This window comes from Bubalus bubalis, chromosome 6 (assembly GCF_019923935.1).
Source record: "Bubalus bubalis isolate 160015118507 breed Murrah chromosome 6, NDDB_SH_1, whole genome shotgun sequence".
NCBI lineage: Eukaryota > Metazoa > Chordata > Mammalia > Artiodactyla > Bovidae > Bubalus > Bubalus bubalis.
Window position 1 is genome coordinate 82,742,627 of NC_059162.1, and position 17,426 is coordinate 82,760,052.

Consider the following 17,426-nt stretch of genomic DNA (forward strand, 5'->3'; position numbering starts at 1 on the left):
TTTCTAAAAGCTATGGTTCCTAGCTAATTTTCTAGTATTCTTAAGGAACTCTCACTGGATTGAGATCCAGTAAGGATATCTGATACACTATAGAAAGGGTCTTTGAATTGATAGCTCCCTCCTTGATCTGAGCTTATATATTAGCACTGTATTTCATTTTTCACTGTGCTCCTTGATTTAGTACAAATCATTTGAGTTGGCAAAGCTTTTTAGGGCTGTGTGTGTGAGATTGTGTGTGTGTGTAAAAGATAACTCTAAAACCTGGTAGCAAATTTGGTAAAATATTTACCATATAAAATAGCAAGTCATAAACCTTTCTTAAATCATGGTAACTGTTACTTGCTCTGCCAATTTCAATATCTGAATGACTGTTTACTATTTATTTTCTCTTTCCCAAGTACAGTTATTTTTCTTGAAATAATAGGGGAAAAAGTATGTTTAAAAATGTCTTACTTATAATCGCATTTAAAAATTATTTTTGGAGAAAAGAAATATTGAATTTCTATATGGAAAATTATAGCCATTTTATGTTTTGTGTGCACATATTTTATTTTAAAAGATACATTTATCCATTTATCAAATAGTGAACAGTTTGTATTCAGAAGTAGATTAATGCAAGTTTATTATGTTCAGAATAATCATTCCCCAACTATTGATAACATAGTCACATAACACTGTCTCCATTTTTTTCTTCAAAAAATTACAACATATTTCACCATCCAAGGGGAAATACACCACTCTAGTAGGTATATATTATAGTCTCCAGCAAGGCTGGAGAAGATGGGCTTAGCTTGTTTAAGCTGAAGTCTCTCTACTAAGTCACTAAAGAAAAATGAGGTATTCTAACTTTTGAGATTCAAGCATGCAAGATAACTATATATTGACTCTTTTCATTGTACTGGATGGACATGAAGATGAGCCAATATTTTGGTTTTTATATGCTGAGAAATACTAGCCATAGTTCTGGTGCAGTGTCTCCTGTTGAATTTTTATATGCTCTAATCCATGCTCTGGAGAAGGGCATGGTGACCCACTGCAGTATTCTTGCCTGGAGAATTCCATGGACAGAGGAGCCTGGCAGGCTACAGTCCATGGGATTGCAAAGAGTCAGACACGACTAAGCAACTAAACACAATCCATGCACGCCGAGGCTGCATGAGATAAATAAACTCATCCAAGTGAGTAAAGAGTAGAATGGGAAACAGCAAGTTTTAATAGGTGATGGGGGGCAGGAGGCTGAAAGAGTATGAAAAAAGAAAGCAAAAACTTTTACAACAAGTAGTTAAGTGTGAAAATGTGGCACTCTAAAGAAGAAACTAGACCTGTGTAGGGATAAAACATCCATGAGTATTTATCTCAGGAAAGGCAAAGAGGTGAAGTCAGATATGACAAAGTAAGGAAAATGTGATGAGAAGAACTCTATGAAGAGGTACTTTCTGATAGTTGATGACTCCCTAATATTTGGTATAGACCCATGACTAAGCACCTGATGATGTGGTACTACTGGCTGGGTTCTGCCCTTTATGTTATTTCTGATGAGAAAAAGATATGGACAGCAAACATTTATTTATTAGATGATATTGAACATGATTATTTTTTCCTGGACTGGAACATACAAAGGTTAAAATTGAACATCTGATAAGAAATGTGGTAGGATATATCTTAGAAGAATATATCTGGTAAGTTTATGAAAATCATTAACCTGATTTTCATACTGAAGTGTGCAGAAAGGAGATGCAAACATGTAATAACAATTTCAGTAGAGACAGTGTTGTAATATAGAGGAAGACAAAACTTAGGGAGGAAGGGACCCGGGAAATCTCAGCTAGTCAGGGAAATTCTCAAAAACTCTCAAGGAAGACATCAGAGAAGTGAAAAATGGTTCAGGGATCATACTTATGTCCTCATATTTGTATATGAGTATATAGAATACAGGGATTAAATAGTGTAATTAAGAGCTTGGACTCAGGTGTCAAATATACTAGGATTTAACTCTGAGTTCCACTGTTGGCTAGCAGTGTGACCTTGGGCAAATTACTTTTCCTCATTTATAAAAAGAGGGTGAAAATAATGATATCTGAGAGTTGTGATAAGAATTGGCATAACCCATGTAAAGTGGATAACCAGTATCTAGTACATGTGAAGTGAAAGTGAAAGTCACTCAATTGTGTCCAACTCTTTGTGACCCCATGGACTATACAGTTCATGGAATTCTCCAGGCCTGAATACTAGAGTGGGAAGCCATTCCCTTCTCCAGGGGATCTTCTCAACCCAGGGATCGAACCCAGTATCCTGCATTGCAGGCGGATTCTTTACCAGCTGACCAGGGAAACCCTGCTGCTAAGTCACTTCAGTCGTGTCCGACTCTGTGCGACCCCATAGACAGCAGCCCACCAGGCTCCCCCATCCCTGGGATTCTCAGTACTTTAAAAATGTTGGTGATTATTATTTTTATTGTTATTATTATTATTATCATCATCATTACTATCACTATAATTACTTGAAATCTTAACACAGTTTAGCTGTGAAATCTAAGAGGTATTAGGTTCCCAGGTCAAGCTCTATGACTAAATAAACTGATAAAAGTGTATGTTCTTTAAGGGGGATAGATCTAATAGAAGAGAAGGAGATTACCCCTGGGAAACACTGGTCTGCCTATCTGAAAAATCAGTTAACTTGAGAGAAATGTATTAGAGAACTATGGGTGAAGATGAAAGAAGTTTTGGAAGTGATGTCAGTGTGGAAATACACAATAGCCCAACTGAATGTTTCCTGCTAAATAAAGATAACAAAACTAGAAAAAACTTATTTGTCATAAGAGATTTCAACCACTAGAGACATGGATAGATGAGTAGATGGATTTCCTTGTTTGGGATGTAGTTTCATTATACACAGGATGGTGGAATCAGTAAGTACTGCTGAGGAAGAATAATTGGAGTGTGGGAATGGTGGGAAGTTCAGAAAGAATTCATGACATTAAAAGAAGATACTGCTAGAAAAATATAGACTAGATAGAAGGAAAATATATTTTTTTTTAATTCAGAGGAAAAATGGTTATCATCCTGTGGTCCAAACCTCTGAAGAGGAAGTAAGATAAAGTGGTATCTTTCTTGAAGATAAAGCTATATGAGTAAACTTTCATGAACATGATAGAGTCAATGGTTTTACATTAGGGAACTCTTTGTAAGTTGAAAATAAATCTCCTCACTCTACTGTACACACTCATTTTCAGTTCTAGTAACTCCTCTCTGATCTTATCTCCTCTGATCTTCTCCCTGCTGCATATTCTGCCTTACCACTCTAGCCACTTTCTTGTTCTTCAAACACAGGAGGGGGGCTCCTGTCCTTTGCACTGGCTCTTTCCTCTGCCTGGAATGCACCTCCCCTGGAGAGTCACATGAATAACTCTTACACCTCCTTCACGTCTTTGTTCACATGTCACCTGTTGGTGAGACCTGCCTGACCACTCGGTTTTGTTCACAGATATATCACTAGTGTCTAGTTTGTAGACACATAGTAAACCTTCAATAAATATGTGAATGGATGGATGGTTACCTCATATACGTTGTTTAATGACTCTTACCTTCATTTTTATTCTTCTTCTGTCCCTCCCACCCCCCTCTCCGCTCCACCCTCCTTCCCTCGCCTCCCCTAGAACGTGCTTTCCTTCCCTCCCGCGTCCGCTTAGCCATTCTTTTAGGTTGCAGAATCCTTTCTGTGTGTCACCTCTTTTGTGACCTGGCTCCAACAGGATTTATCTTTCCTTTCTCAAGACACTTTTTATCAGAGCTTATAACCTTTTGTATTGTAATTATTTGAATACATTTTTTTACTCTCTTGAGGAGCCAAGTCTTACTTATTTTTATTTTCCTATTCCTGTGGATGAGTCTGAGTAAACTCCGGGAGTTGGTGATGGACAGGGAGGCCTGGCGTGCTGCAGTCCATGGGGTCGCAAGGAGTCAGACACGACTGAGCGACTGAACTGAACTGAGGATGAGCAGTGGCTAACACATTACAAGCACTCAGTATTTTTTTTTTCCTTGAACTGAATGTCAGTATGAGAAAGTGAATAAAAAGAGTTTAAAATGGCTGCTCAGGAACTTGTTCAGTTTTAAGCTGCATTAATTGAATTTAAGTCCACATCCCGGGAGGCAGTGAGCCCGTTGATCTCTACACTGATCAGATCAGTGTATGTTGTGTCTGTTTCTGGGATACCACACTTTAAAAGGTGCCATCAAAAGACTAATAAAGTGAAGATAGCAGTTTTCAAATAATTAAAAGGTCATAATACTGAAGATTTGGAATAGAAATCTTAAACTGGAAAGCTCTGAGAGGAGTACAGCCAGGATAACAATATTTTAATATTTGTGCTTCCAAAGAGTAAATAAATATATTCATGTATGGTATTTTTTTGGAAAAAACAATCACAAATTGTTAATTTTCTCATGCCTTTTTTATTTTCCAGGCAGTGGGGCCTTCATTTCTTGATTATATTAAATATTGCTCCATTGGCTTGTTGATGGTTTTAATCAGAATTTTGATTGAATATATTTAACCTATCTAGAGAAATTTCATTTGCTATAGAAGTTAATTTTGTCTGTTAAAGTTTGAAATAATTGAAACAATTTTTTTTTATTAGAAACCTCCTTTAACTCTAGAGACATTTTTCTTTAAAACTATATTTCTTCTGGACAAAATGTGGACATATTTTTAGTCAATTGTATTTTTTTTGTTTTGTTTTTATTGTCAGAAGGCTGGTAAATTGAGGATCAGAATTTTCCATTTTGCTTTATTATCTGTTTCATTTGTAACTTACTTTACATACCCCTTTGCCTTTGCAGTTCAGTTCAGTTCAGTCGCTCAGTCGTGTCCGACTCTTTGCGACCCCATAAATCGCAGCACGCCAGGCCTCCCTGTCCATCACCAACTCCCGGAGTTCACTCAGACTCACGTCCATTGAGTCAGTGATGCCATCCAGCCATCTCATCCTCTGTTGTCCCCTTTTCCTCCTGCCCTCAATCCCTCCCAGCATCAGAATCTTTTCCAATGAGTCAACTCTTCGCATGAGGTGGCCAAAGTACTGCAGTTTCAGCTTTAGCATCATTCCTTCCAAAGAAATCCCAGGGCTGATCTCCTTTAGAATGGACTGGTTGGATCTCCTTGCAGTCCAAGGGACTCGCAAGAGTCTTCTCCAACACCACAGTTCAAAAGCATCAATTCTTCACCACTCAGCTTTCTTCACAGTCCAACTCTCACATTCATACATGACCACAGGAAAAACCATAGACTAGACGGACCTTTGTTAGCAAAGTAATGTCTCTGCTTTTGAATATGCTATCTAGTTTGGTCATAACTTTCCTTCCAAGGAGTAAGCCTTTGCAGTAAGAAGTAAATAAAGGAAAAATAAGTATGAAACTTAATAGGCTTAAAGAGAATTGAGGTATATAAACAGCCATGTGTGGCTGTGTATAAAGGCACTACCACAAAATCCTTTGAAACATCTTTGTATCTAAAATGTAAGAATAGCACAAAAGGCTTCCAAGTATTTTATCAAGAGAATTTGTTTTCAAATCTTCTGTTTAAGAGTTAAGGTGACTTTAGCATACTTTGTACTTGGGATGAATGTGTGTGGTTAATGTATGCAGTGGGTGGTTTGGGTACTTTAGAAAAACCAACTCTTCTCAAATTTTTTTCTTCTTTCATTTATGCATTTTTTCCTTCCTAATTCCATTTCTAGTTACTCTTACACATAACAGTATTTTTTATTAGCAGAGGGATACTAATCGTAAATGTTTTGCTTCAGTGCTTCAGGATGGTCTTGACATTTACTGATCATCCACTCTGTGTGCCAGATGCTACACTCGGCTTCTAACTTTTATGATCTCATTTAAAATATGAGGAGATAGTAATATAAAGGCTAATAATGGTAACTAAATATGTTAGTGTTGTTTTTAAATTTAACTTTATGCTCTACTTTAGGATAACTAAAACACCGTTTATTTTATACCAAGCAACTTTTCTTGCAATAAAGAAAATAAGTTAATTTATCTCAATTGTATGGACTTAGAAAAACATAGACTTATATGGGATGTCACTTGGTACAGTCCCTGAAAAATATATGCCATATGTAATTCGGTAAAAGCCCTAATTGCACAATGTTATTTGTTAGAAATAATGAAGAAAAGATTATTTTGTTTTTACTTTCATTTGAGAAATAATAAAATATTGTGGTTTTGAATTAAAACTTTTGACATTGTTTTGAGAATTTTATACTCGTAGCAATTTAAGCAGAATGTGCACGACAAAAAGTCTTTGTATTAAAGTTTCTCTGTTTTCCTACACCTAGGATGGTAAGCGGATGTTTGGCACCTATTTTCGTGTCGGTTTTTATGGAACTAAGTTTGGGGATTTGGATGAACAAGAATTTGTTTACAAGGAACCTGCAATAACCAAACTCGCAGAGATATCTCACAGATTGGAGGTGAATACTGTGGTGTCATCCTTGATGTGTATTTTCTATGATGAATAGACTTTTCAGATCTAGCTCTAATCCTTTAATAAGCCAGATCCTGCCAAATAATCTACTCCTTTTGGGTATAAGGCTTTTTGATAGGTACAATAATGTTCTCTTGAATTTATAAAATCTTTGATAGCAACAGTAAAATATTATTAACTTGATTTTTTTGAGGGTCTATTTTCACACATATTTTAGAAACCCTGTATCTTTCAGAATTACCATGATTTGTGGAGAAATGTGTATAGTATTATCCACATTTTGTAGAAAAAGTTATAAGAATTAATAATCATGGAACTAGAACCCCAAGATATTTCTGACCCAGGTTCATTATCTTTTTGGCTTAACTGATTCCCAGTGAAGTAATCTTTAGAACTTAAAAGCTTGAAATTATACTTTAAAAACACTTCTTAGAATCCTTTAACCTTTATACAGATACTTAATTTTCAAAATAAATGATTAACTTTAATGTTTATGAAACTAACCTGTCTTTTCTGCTATAGTTGTTCTTTCCAATCTTTCTCTGTCTTTGTTACTCCAAGTGTGGTCCATGGACAGAATCTGCATTGACATTACCTGGGAGTTTTGTTTGAAATGCAGAATCTCAGACCCCACTTCAGACCTTCTGAATTAAAATCTGTATTTTAACAAATCCCCAGGTGATTTGTATAGACAGAAGAGTGTAGGCTGGTTTTTATTCTCAGATGATGATAATTTCTTCAGCGTTCTGTTCTTATTGGTGACTTCACAGGGCTCAACTTCCACAAACTGGTTTTAGCTGTGACTTCTTGTTTTTTCAAAAGCCTATTAAGTCTTGGGAAATTTTGAGACGGTATTTTTCAAACTTACTGAGTCGTAAAAGTTATCTTTGAGGTAGGAGTGTCTGTTCTCCTTTGAGGATTCAGACTTAATTTTTCCTTTTGAATAGCTCCGTCTTTTGCCCATGCTGCCACTCAGGGTCATATGGAAAAGTCACTACATTCTTGACCCAGGGTTACCTTTTCAAAATCTGAACTTATACAGAACTTCAACAAGTTAATGTTTTTATTTGGAAATTCTGGAACATTACATTAATCATTCAGAAAAATGAATGCTTGTTCATTGACTCATGCCTGTAAGAAGTCAGGTTACATCAGACTCTGAAAGTGAAGTCGCTCAGTCGTGTCCAGCTCTTTGCAACCCCATGGGACTGTAGCCTGTCAGGCTCTTCAGTTCATGGAATTTCTAGGCAAGAGTACTGGAATGGGTTGCCGTTTCCTTCTCCACGGGATCTTCCCGACCCAGGGATCGAACCCAGGTCTCCTGCATTGCAGGCAGACATTTTACCGTCTGAGCCACCAGGGAAGTCCAATATCCTATACACATCAAATATAATGAATTTCTTTTGTCTCTTCTTTCTGTTCCCTTTTTGGTTTTCTTGAGGATCTCTTGTGGAATCCTACATTTTCATTGGTGAAAATTATTTTATTTTATTTTGTGTTATTTAAAGTGAGTAAATGGGAATAATATCAAATAAATATGGAGTGAGACCCTGTTAATTTGATAGACTATAAATTCTGTCAATGTAAATAATTATTATTTTGTAATCATTGACACCATCTTATAAGAACCTACTCAACGGCTTCATTTTGTTCAGGAGTCTCCCTCAGAGGCCTTCTCTGTTTTCTACTACTGTTAACTTCATGTGAAAGATTTCTTTTTCTTTATTTTAGGGATTTTATGGAGAAAGATTTGGAGAGGATGTAGTTGAAGTAATCAAAGATTCTAATCCTGTGGACAAGTGTAAATTAGATCCTAACAAGGTATGATTGACAGACTGTGATGCCCCATAGATGCATCTTTGAGACTCTGATTTTGTTGGAGGAAGACTAAACAATAATTTAACAGTGAATAAATGAAGGACTTTTTCATTTCTCAGGCCTATATTCAGATTACCTACGTGGAACCATACTTTGACACATATGAGATGAAGGACAGAATCACATATTTTGACAAAAATTATAATCTTCGTCGTTTCATGTACTGTACACCCTTCACTTTAGATGGTCGTGCCCATGGGGAACTTCATGAACAATTCAAACGGAAGACCATTCTGACTACTTCTCATGCCTTTCCTTACATTAAGACAAGGGTCAATGTCACTCACAAAGAGGAGGTAAGACTCCAAAGAGGAAAAAAGAATTAGTGGAACAAATACATTGAAGCCATGTGAGAACAATGTGGACATAGCATTGTGTATGGTAACATACTAGAACTTGACCCATTTTAAAGTCATTAACTTTCAGCTTCTTTTCTAAGTCCCTCATTCATCCTCAGCTTATGCTTTAAAAGTTTTTTTTTTTTTTTTCATTTAATGATCCAAAGTTTCAGGATATATTATTAGATAATACTTTATAGTTGCCACTTTTTTCTTATTTTAATTGATTGTGTATAAAGCTCACTAAATTTTTTTCAATCAATCCACTGGCCTAATTAGATGTTATTTCACCCAGATCATCTTAACACCAATTGAAGTTGCTATTGAAGACATGCAGAAAAAAACTCAGGAGTTGGCATTTGCAACACATCAAGATCCAGCTGACCCAAAAATGCTTCAGATGGTTCTCCAGGGGTCTGTAGGCACAACAGTGAATCAGGTGGGAGTGTTTGCTAATACTGTGTGGTTTTAGTTAAAAATGGAATTTGGAATGATTACAGTATTATATTTTCCAGAAATCACAAATGTGTTACATCAAGTGAAAATATGTTAGAAGTAGTTGCACAGACACTGAAAATTTAAGAGGTTAAACTGAAATAAAGATTTTAAGGCCTTTAACTCCTAAAAGTATATGTGATTTGGAGTTTTTACTTCCAAATGATATAACTTACTCACAAAAGATTACCTTTAATTCCAAATATCCTCCTAATATTCTGAATGCTTTGGGGAAACTGTTTTTGCAAAATAAATTGTCTAATAATCAGTGGACTGACAGCTGATTGTCCATAGCCTGATACCTGTTATATCTAAGATAAAGAATATAAAAAATACAAGGCAAAAGGCATTAATGAATACAATAGTGCTTTGTCTCGTACTCATTTTCTTTGAAATATGAAATAATAAGTTAATTGCTGTGGGCAAAAGTATAGATTTGGCATCAGGAAAAACTATAAACATATTGTCAGAATTGGTCTCTGAAAAGTTTTAATATAGGCATAGTCATATATGTATTAAGCTTAAATGCACACATCTTGATGCTAAGAAAAATGGACTTGGTAAATTCTATTTCTGTGAATATTTAAAAAACAAAAACATACTTTTTGTTTTATTTTCTTATTTTACAGGGGCCTTTGGAAGTTGCCCAGGTTTTCCTATCTGAAATACCCAGCGACCCAAAGCTCTTCAGACATCATAATAAACTGCGACTTTGCTTCAAAGATTTTACTAAAAGGTATTCAAAGTTTTCTACGTAAAGATACTCAAATTGAGAATGCCTAATCCACAGATATGAGTCTTAAGGGATTATTGAAAGGAGAAACTATAGGAAAATGGTTCACAATGAGACGTAGTCTGAGTATAACTTACTACTCCATATGTATTTTATATATATATATATATATCCCTGCCCCCCCAATTCTCTATGTAATGCCATGTTTTAAATTTTGAAAATGAGAGAAACCTCGATTCAGGAAATCTTTAACTTGAAACTATTATTAGTTTGACATTTAACTAGTTAACTTTGAAAGCTGTTATTTATTTTGAACATTCAGTGTGAGAGTTTCTGTCTCTCTTCCCTCAGAAAACATACAAGCAGCAAACTTGGAAGCAAAAAATTTGTCTTCAGATCTTATCCTTATATGTCTCTTTTCCAGGTCACTTAATCTTTATGATCCTCTGTTTTTAATGTATGAAGTAAGGATATAATATCTACCTCACACAGGGAGATTGTGCAAATTAGATGAAATAATACTTGGATGAATTGGGGCCTCCCAAAACACCCCCAGATGGGATGATTTGCTAGGAGGACTCAGTGGACAGCATATAGTCATATACATGGCTATGGTTTGTTAACAATGAAAGAGTAGGAAGTAAAATTAGCAAAGGGAAAGGGCACGGGGTGAAGTCTGGAAGAAACCAGGTATAGGCTTCCCTGGGTCCTCTCCAAGGGTGGTCACTTAGATGTGCTGATTGTTCAGCAAAGAATCGTGGCAGCATGGGGGAAATCATGTCCACCCGGGAAGCTAGTAGAGACTCAGGTGCCAACCAGGCTTTTTATTGAGGGCTAGTCCAAAATCACTGCAGATAGTGATTGCAGCCATGAAATTAAAAGATGCTTATTCCTTGGAAGGAAAGTTATGACTAACCTAGATAGCATATTCAAAAGCAGAGACATTACTTTGTCAACAAAGGTCCATCTAGTCAAAGCTATGGTTTTTCCAGTGGTCATGTATGGATGTGAGAGTTGGACCATAAAGAAGGCTGAGTGCCCCAAAATTGATGCCTTTGAATGGTGGTATTGGGGAAGACTCTGGAGAGTCCCTTAGACTGCAAGGAGATCAAACCAGTCCATCCTAAAGGACATCAACCCTAATTATTCACTGGAAGGACTGATGCTGAAGCTTCCATACTTTGACCACTTGATGCAAAGAATCAACTCATTGGAAAAGACCCTGATGTTGGGAAAGATAGAAGGCAGGAGGAGATAGGGGCGGCAGAGGATGAGATGGTTGGATGGCATCACCAACTCAATGGACATGAGTTTGAGCAAGCTCCGGAGATGGTGAAGGAGAAGGAAGCTTGGTGTGCTGCAGTCCACGGGGTCACAAAGAGTCAGACACAGCTGAGCAACTGAACAACAAAAACAATGGACCTTGAAAGATGAATATTAGTTTTTCAGTCAGAAAAGAGGGGAGGGATATACTAAAAACCAAAAAACCAGCATGAGCAAAGTTTAGATCTGTTCTGAGAAAGATGAATAGTGAAGCTGGAACTGTAGTCTCTGAAGACAAGTAGTCAAACATTGGTGGAAATAGACTAAGTACCATTAAGTAGATGACTTGTTAACTAGTGAAGCAGCATCAGAACCATAGTCAGAAGCCAGTCTTTGACTTCCTATTCTGGTTTCTCTTATATTATGAACTGTGTTTCTCTTATCAAATCATTCACTGAAAGGGTTTATTTGGGTAGCAGTAATTTCACATTACAGCACTTTTGTCATCAGGAAAATATGAGGAATACTAACTTGTTCGAGTCTCTCAAGACAGTATTTTATTCTCACTGCAATAGCTGTCATTGTTATCAGTTACTCCTGCATCAACATGGTAAACATCTTTTTAAAAACTTCAGATAGCTTTATTGGAAGTCCGGGATTTTATAATCTGATTATTGAGCTAGATGACCTTATCGGTTTGGTTATAGAAACCGTTTGCTGTACATTCACTTTGCTGTACACCTGAAGCCATGGCTCCTAATGTATGTTGAAGATGAACGACCAGAGTAAAGAAAGCAAGCTTCTTTTTGTAGAATTGACTGACTTCTGTTGTGACTGACATATACACACTATTATGTGTAAAATATCTTCCCTTGTAGCTTAGTCGGTAAAGAGTCTGCCTGCAGTGCAGGAAATCTGGGTTCAATCCCTGGGTTGGGAAGATCCCCTGGAGAAGGAAATGGCAACCCACTCCAGTATTCTTGCCTGGAGAATCCCATGGACAGAGGAGCCTGGCAGGCTACAGTCCATGGGGTTGCAAGAGTCAGACACAACTTAGTGGCTAAACTACCACCACCACCAAGGACCTAATGTATAGCACAGAAACTACTCAATACTCTGTAATGACCTATATGGGAAGAGAATCTAAAAGAGTGGATATATATATATGTACAACTTATTCACTTTGCTGTACACCTGAAACTAACACAGCATTGTAAATCAAGTATACTCTCACAAAAATTTTTTAAACATTGATTTTATTATTTGGGATGTTTCAAATACGAACCAAAAAAACCCTACTGTGATTGTGAGCTGGATGATCTTGGAACAATACATACTTCTTTAGGTCATAGATACTAATAATGCTTATTTTCTTTCTATTTTTTTGGGGAATTTTTACTATTACTACAGTTCTAAAACAGATGTCCTCTTTTTTGTGTTTATTTATGATAAGGTAATGAATTCCTATAGTTTGCAGGTCTCCTTAAGGGTTACTATAAAGAAGGTTTTCTCTTTTAAATTACAGAAAGGCAGAAAGCCACACTACATGGTTTAAACCTTACAAGTCAGCGAATACTGTCTTTTTGATTTGTATATATTTTATGTTAATATGCATATTTGTTCTACCACAACTGTTATATATATAATCTTAAATTCTTATTTTTTCAATTAAGGTTAAAACTATTATTCTAATAGTTGTATTATCTCATCAAATATCTGAATTTAAGTTGAATTTAAGTGTGGTATAGTAATGAGGTGTATTTTTTTTCTTTTGCCAAATTAAAGTATTAAGCTCAAGATTACAGAGCCAAAGTACATGAGCATTTTTATTGGCTCCTAATATGTAATCTGTTCCAAAAAGTTCTAAGTAGTAACAATGCCAAGAATGCAAATGTACTACTAGTTGCAGTACACCTTACTTTATGTAATGCTATTTGAATACGGTGTCTCTTGTTAATCAGTGTAAATGGTACTTCAGTTTGCATTCTTTTATTCCTAAAAACAATAAACATTTTTTTTTTGTATTTACTCTTTACATACTCTTAGGTATATAAGCCCTAGAAATATCTCTTGTATATCCAGAAGTAAAGAAATAGTTGAATAGTATTCTTTATAACTAAAAAACGACAACAAAACACAAAACCAGGAGACAACCAAGATATCCATCAACAGAAGAGTAAATAAATCATGGCATATCCATAGGTTCAACTTCAACCAGATAATACCACATCTTTTTCCAAAGTGCGTAAGCCAGATTTAAATTCTCACCAGTAGTGTTTGGGAGAGTTCCTATTGCAATGTAAAGTGGAAGTGAAAGTGAAGTCGCTCAGTCGTGTCTGACTCTTTGCGATCCCCTGGAGTGTACCAGGCTCCTCCATCCATGGGATTTTCCAAGCAGGAGTACTGGAGTGGGTTTCCTTCTCCAGGGGATCTTCCCGACCCAGGGATAGAACCCGGGTCTCCCGCATTGTAGGCAGACGCTTTTGATATTATCTGACACCCTAATTTTTACCAATCTAGTGGGTATGAAATAATATGTAATTATAGTTTAAATTGGGAGAAGGCAATGGCACCCCACTCCAGTACTCTTGCCTGGAAAATCCCATGGATGGCGGAGCCTGGTAGGCTGCAGTCCATGGGGTCGCTGAGTCAGACATGACTGAGCGACTTCACTTTCACTTTTCACTTTCATGCATTGGAGAAGGAAATGGCAGCCCACTCAAGTGTTCTTGCCTGGAGAATCCCAGGGACGGGGGAGCCTGGTGGGCTGCTGTCCATGGGGTCACACAGAGTCGGACACGACTGAAGTGACTTGGCAGCAGCAGCAGCAGCATAGTTTAAATTTCCTTTTCCTGGATTACCAGCGAGGTTGAACATCTTGTCATGTGTTTATTAGTTATTTCTCTTTCCTCTCTGTAATGTTCAAACTTCTTTTTTTATTTGCCATTTTCCTATTGAATTCTTTTCCTTACTGATTTCTAAGGGTATTTACATACTGGAAAAGTAATCTTTTATCATTTGTATCACAGACATCTTTTCTGAACTTGGGGCTTAACACTTTTTTTTTTTATAAACAGAGGTTGTTAAATTTAGTATTGCAAAATAATTCCATCTTTCTCGTTATGACTCTTGCTTTTTGTGTCTTAAGAAATTTTTTACCCAAGGTCAGAGTATGTTGACTTCCTAAACATCTATACAATCAGATCAGATCAGTCGCTCAGTCGTGTCCGACTCTTTGCGACCCCATGAATCGCAGCACGCTTGGCCTCCCTGTCCATCACCAGCTCCCGGAGTTCACTCAGACTCATGTCCATCGAGTCAGTGATGCCATCCAGCCATCTCATCCTCTGTCATCCCCTTCTCCTCCTGCCCCCAGTCCCTCCCAGTATCAGAGTCTTTTCCAATGAGTCAAGTCTTCGTGTGAGGTGGCCAAAGTACTGGAGTTTCAGCTTTGGCATCATTCCTTCCAAAGAAATCCCAGGGCTGATCTCCTTCAGAATGGACTGGTTGGATCTCCTTGCAGTCCAAGGGACTCTCAAGAGTCTTCTCCAGCACCACAGTTCAAAAGCATCAATTCTTCGGTGCTCAGCCTTCTTCACAGTCCAACTCTCACATCCATACATGACCACAGGAAAAACCATAGCCTTGACTAGACGGACCTTTGTTGGCAAAGTAATGTCTCTGCTTTTGAATATGCTATCTAGGTTGGTCATAACTCTCCTTGGGCTCTCAAATTGAGTATAGCCCAAACAAAAGGGGAAGAAGGCAAAAAAGGCCTTTTTACTTTTAAAAACAATTCTTTCAATTGATTTTTGCATATGCTTCAAGGTGGGGGCCAGTTTGATTTTTGTCCATACTGATAACTGAATATGATGTGAGATAGCAGTCAGATTTCTGTTCCCATATGGTTGTGCAGTGCACCTGGCACCACTTATTTCAAAGATTACCCTTTCTCCACTGCTTTGCACTGTTAATACATCAAGTGCTCACTTTGTGTGCATCAGTTTCTAGGATTTTTTTCTTCCATTGTTTTATTTATCTCTTTGACTAATATGCGGTCTTAATTACTATAGCTTTATAATAAACTTTTATATATGATAGACCAATTCCTCTCACATTTTGTTCAAGGAAAGAGAATTAACTCTTCCAGTGAATACAGTATATTTCTCCATTTACTTATATCCTCTAAATGTTTTTCCAAAATTTTTCTGTAGAAACTTTATCTTTTCACTTATTCTTTGGTATTTGATATTTTTATACTTTTGTTAATGGTATTTTTAAAAATTACATTTTGGGGGACTTCCCTGGAGGCCCAGTAGTAAAGAATCTGCCTTGCAAAGCAGGGGCCATGGGTTTGATCCCTGGTCTGGGAAAATTCCAGTTGCTGCCGGGCAACCTAGCCCATGTGCCACGATTAAGACCCAACACAGCCAAATAAATATTTTTAAAAAATAAATTTTTGCTGGCATACAGAAATACAATTTATTTTTACATGCTTTACATGAGAATATTGCCAAATTCACTTGTTAATTCTAATAATTTATATGTAGAACCTTTTTCTTAACTGTACTGTTTAGGATCTCTAATAAACTATGCTGAATAGGAATAATGATAGAGGGCATCATTTTCTTATTTCTGATGTAAAAGAAATTTTTTCATTGTTGAGTATAATGTTTTCTTCATGTATTTTGTAGATATTTTTAATTAGGTGAAATAAGTTCCCACCAGTTTTTAGTTATGCTACAAGTTTGTCATGACAGTATTTTAAAATTTTATCAAGTGGGTTGTGTGTAGGGAGTAGGGATGTAATATAGTGTTAGGACAGTTTCTTATTATTTTGTTCGGGAGTTTTGCAACTGTTTTTGTGGATGAGATTGAATTACAAGCTGTTTCTTATAGCCCCCATTAAGTTTTGATATCCCAACCTTGAAAAGTGAGTTTGAAACTCTTCTCAGGAATAGGTCTTTATTCCTCCTATAGTCTAGAATAGTTTTTTATATATTCAGAATTGTGCTATAATGGGATTATCTATCCTTAGACTGTTAAGTAGAATTTGCCTGTTTATGTTTTCTCTGTGGGTAGATTTGACTGATTTGATGTATTTAGTGGTTTTTGGATTATTCATATTTTTACTTGAGTGTTTTGATAAATCTAGAAAAGCAGAATTTCAGATTTATTTACATTAAATTATACCTAATATCCTCTGTGCCTTTATAAACTTCTGCTATATTTGACATCTCATTTTTCATTTCTAGAAGAGGATACCTGGCCTTCTTTCATTTATTCTTGCCAGAGTTTAGTCTATTTTTTTAGATTTTTCAAACAACCAACTTCTGCATTTTTTTAAATACAGAATTATCATACTTTAAAATTTTATTTTCTTCCTTACACTTGGAGTTTATTCTTTTCAAATTGCTGGTTAGCTCTTCAGTTTTAGCCTTCTCTCCTTAGTATAAGCATTTAAGGCTATATATTCATTTTCCTCTAAGTATCACTTTAGCTGCATTCTACAAGCATTGATATGTATACTTTTTTAAACATACTTTTTCCATTTATCTATTGGAGTCCAGATAGTTTTTTTTTAAATATCTGAATTGAATAAGCAATCTCAATCTATTCAATTTTTGTTTGTTTCATTAATAAGTCACAGCCTACTCTTTTGTGACCCCATGGAGTATATAGCATGCCTGGCTCCTGTGTACCTTGGATTTCCCAGTCAAGAATATTATAGTGAGTTGCCATTTCCTTCTCCAGGGAATCTTCCCAACCTAGGTGTTGAACTTACATCTCCTGCATTGGCAGGCAGATTCTTTACCACTGAGCCACCAGGGAAGTCCATCTATTAATTTAAGAAACTTCTATTTGAATACAGGCAAACCACTGTGCCAGATGCCATTGAGTAAATAAGTATGGTTATATACCTTAAAGAACTTATAGTCTAGTGGTGATATGTGTGTGTGGGGGGAAGGGGGTGTCAGATTTAATATTAAAAAATACGTAATTTTCAATTGTGAAAATTGGAAGTGGAAGTTAGGTTTTAAAGAAACTGAGCCCCGCTTCCCTACCCTAAACCTAATTGCAGGAGGGGATGTTTCACATATAACAGAAAAACTGAATGCCCTCATCATAGTGGAGATGTATGTGTGTATATATATATATGTGTGTATATATATATATATAGCAGTAAGCCTTCAAACTATGTCAAAAGAAATCTTTTCTGACAC

The 17,426-nt window shown here is 36.3% G+C and overlaps 1 protein-coding gene across 5 annotated transcripts in view; it reads left to right on the top strand.

Moving 5' to 3' along the window:
- Nucleotides 1-17,426, top strand: part of DOCK7 (dedicator of cytokinesis 7) — a 189,127-nt gene that overhangs the window by 167,653 nt on the left and 4,048 nt on the right. For 3 of the 5 annotated variants that reach the window (XM_006055930.4, XM_006055931.4, XM_006055932.4), the window contains 5 exons: nt 6,356-6,481; nt 8,227-8,316; nt 8,433-8,669; nt 9,007-9,150; nt 9,836-9,942. In XM_006055930.4, the coding sequence (XP_006055992.2) occupies nt 6,356-6,481; nt 8,227-8,316; nt 8,433-8,669; nt 9,007-9,150; nt 9,836-9,942 (704 nt within the window). Of the gene's footprint in view, nt 1-6,346; nt 6,482-8,226; nt 8,317-8,432; nt 8,670-9,006; nt 9,151-9,835; nt 9,943-17,426 lie in introns of all 5 variants that reach the window. The other 2 variants (XM_025288572.3, XM_025288573.3) reach the window with 1 other exon arrangement.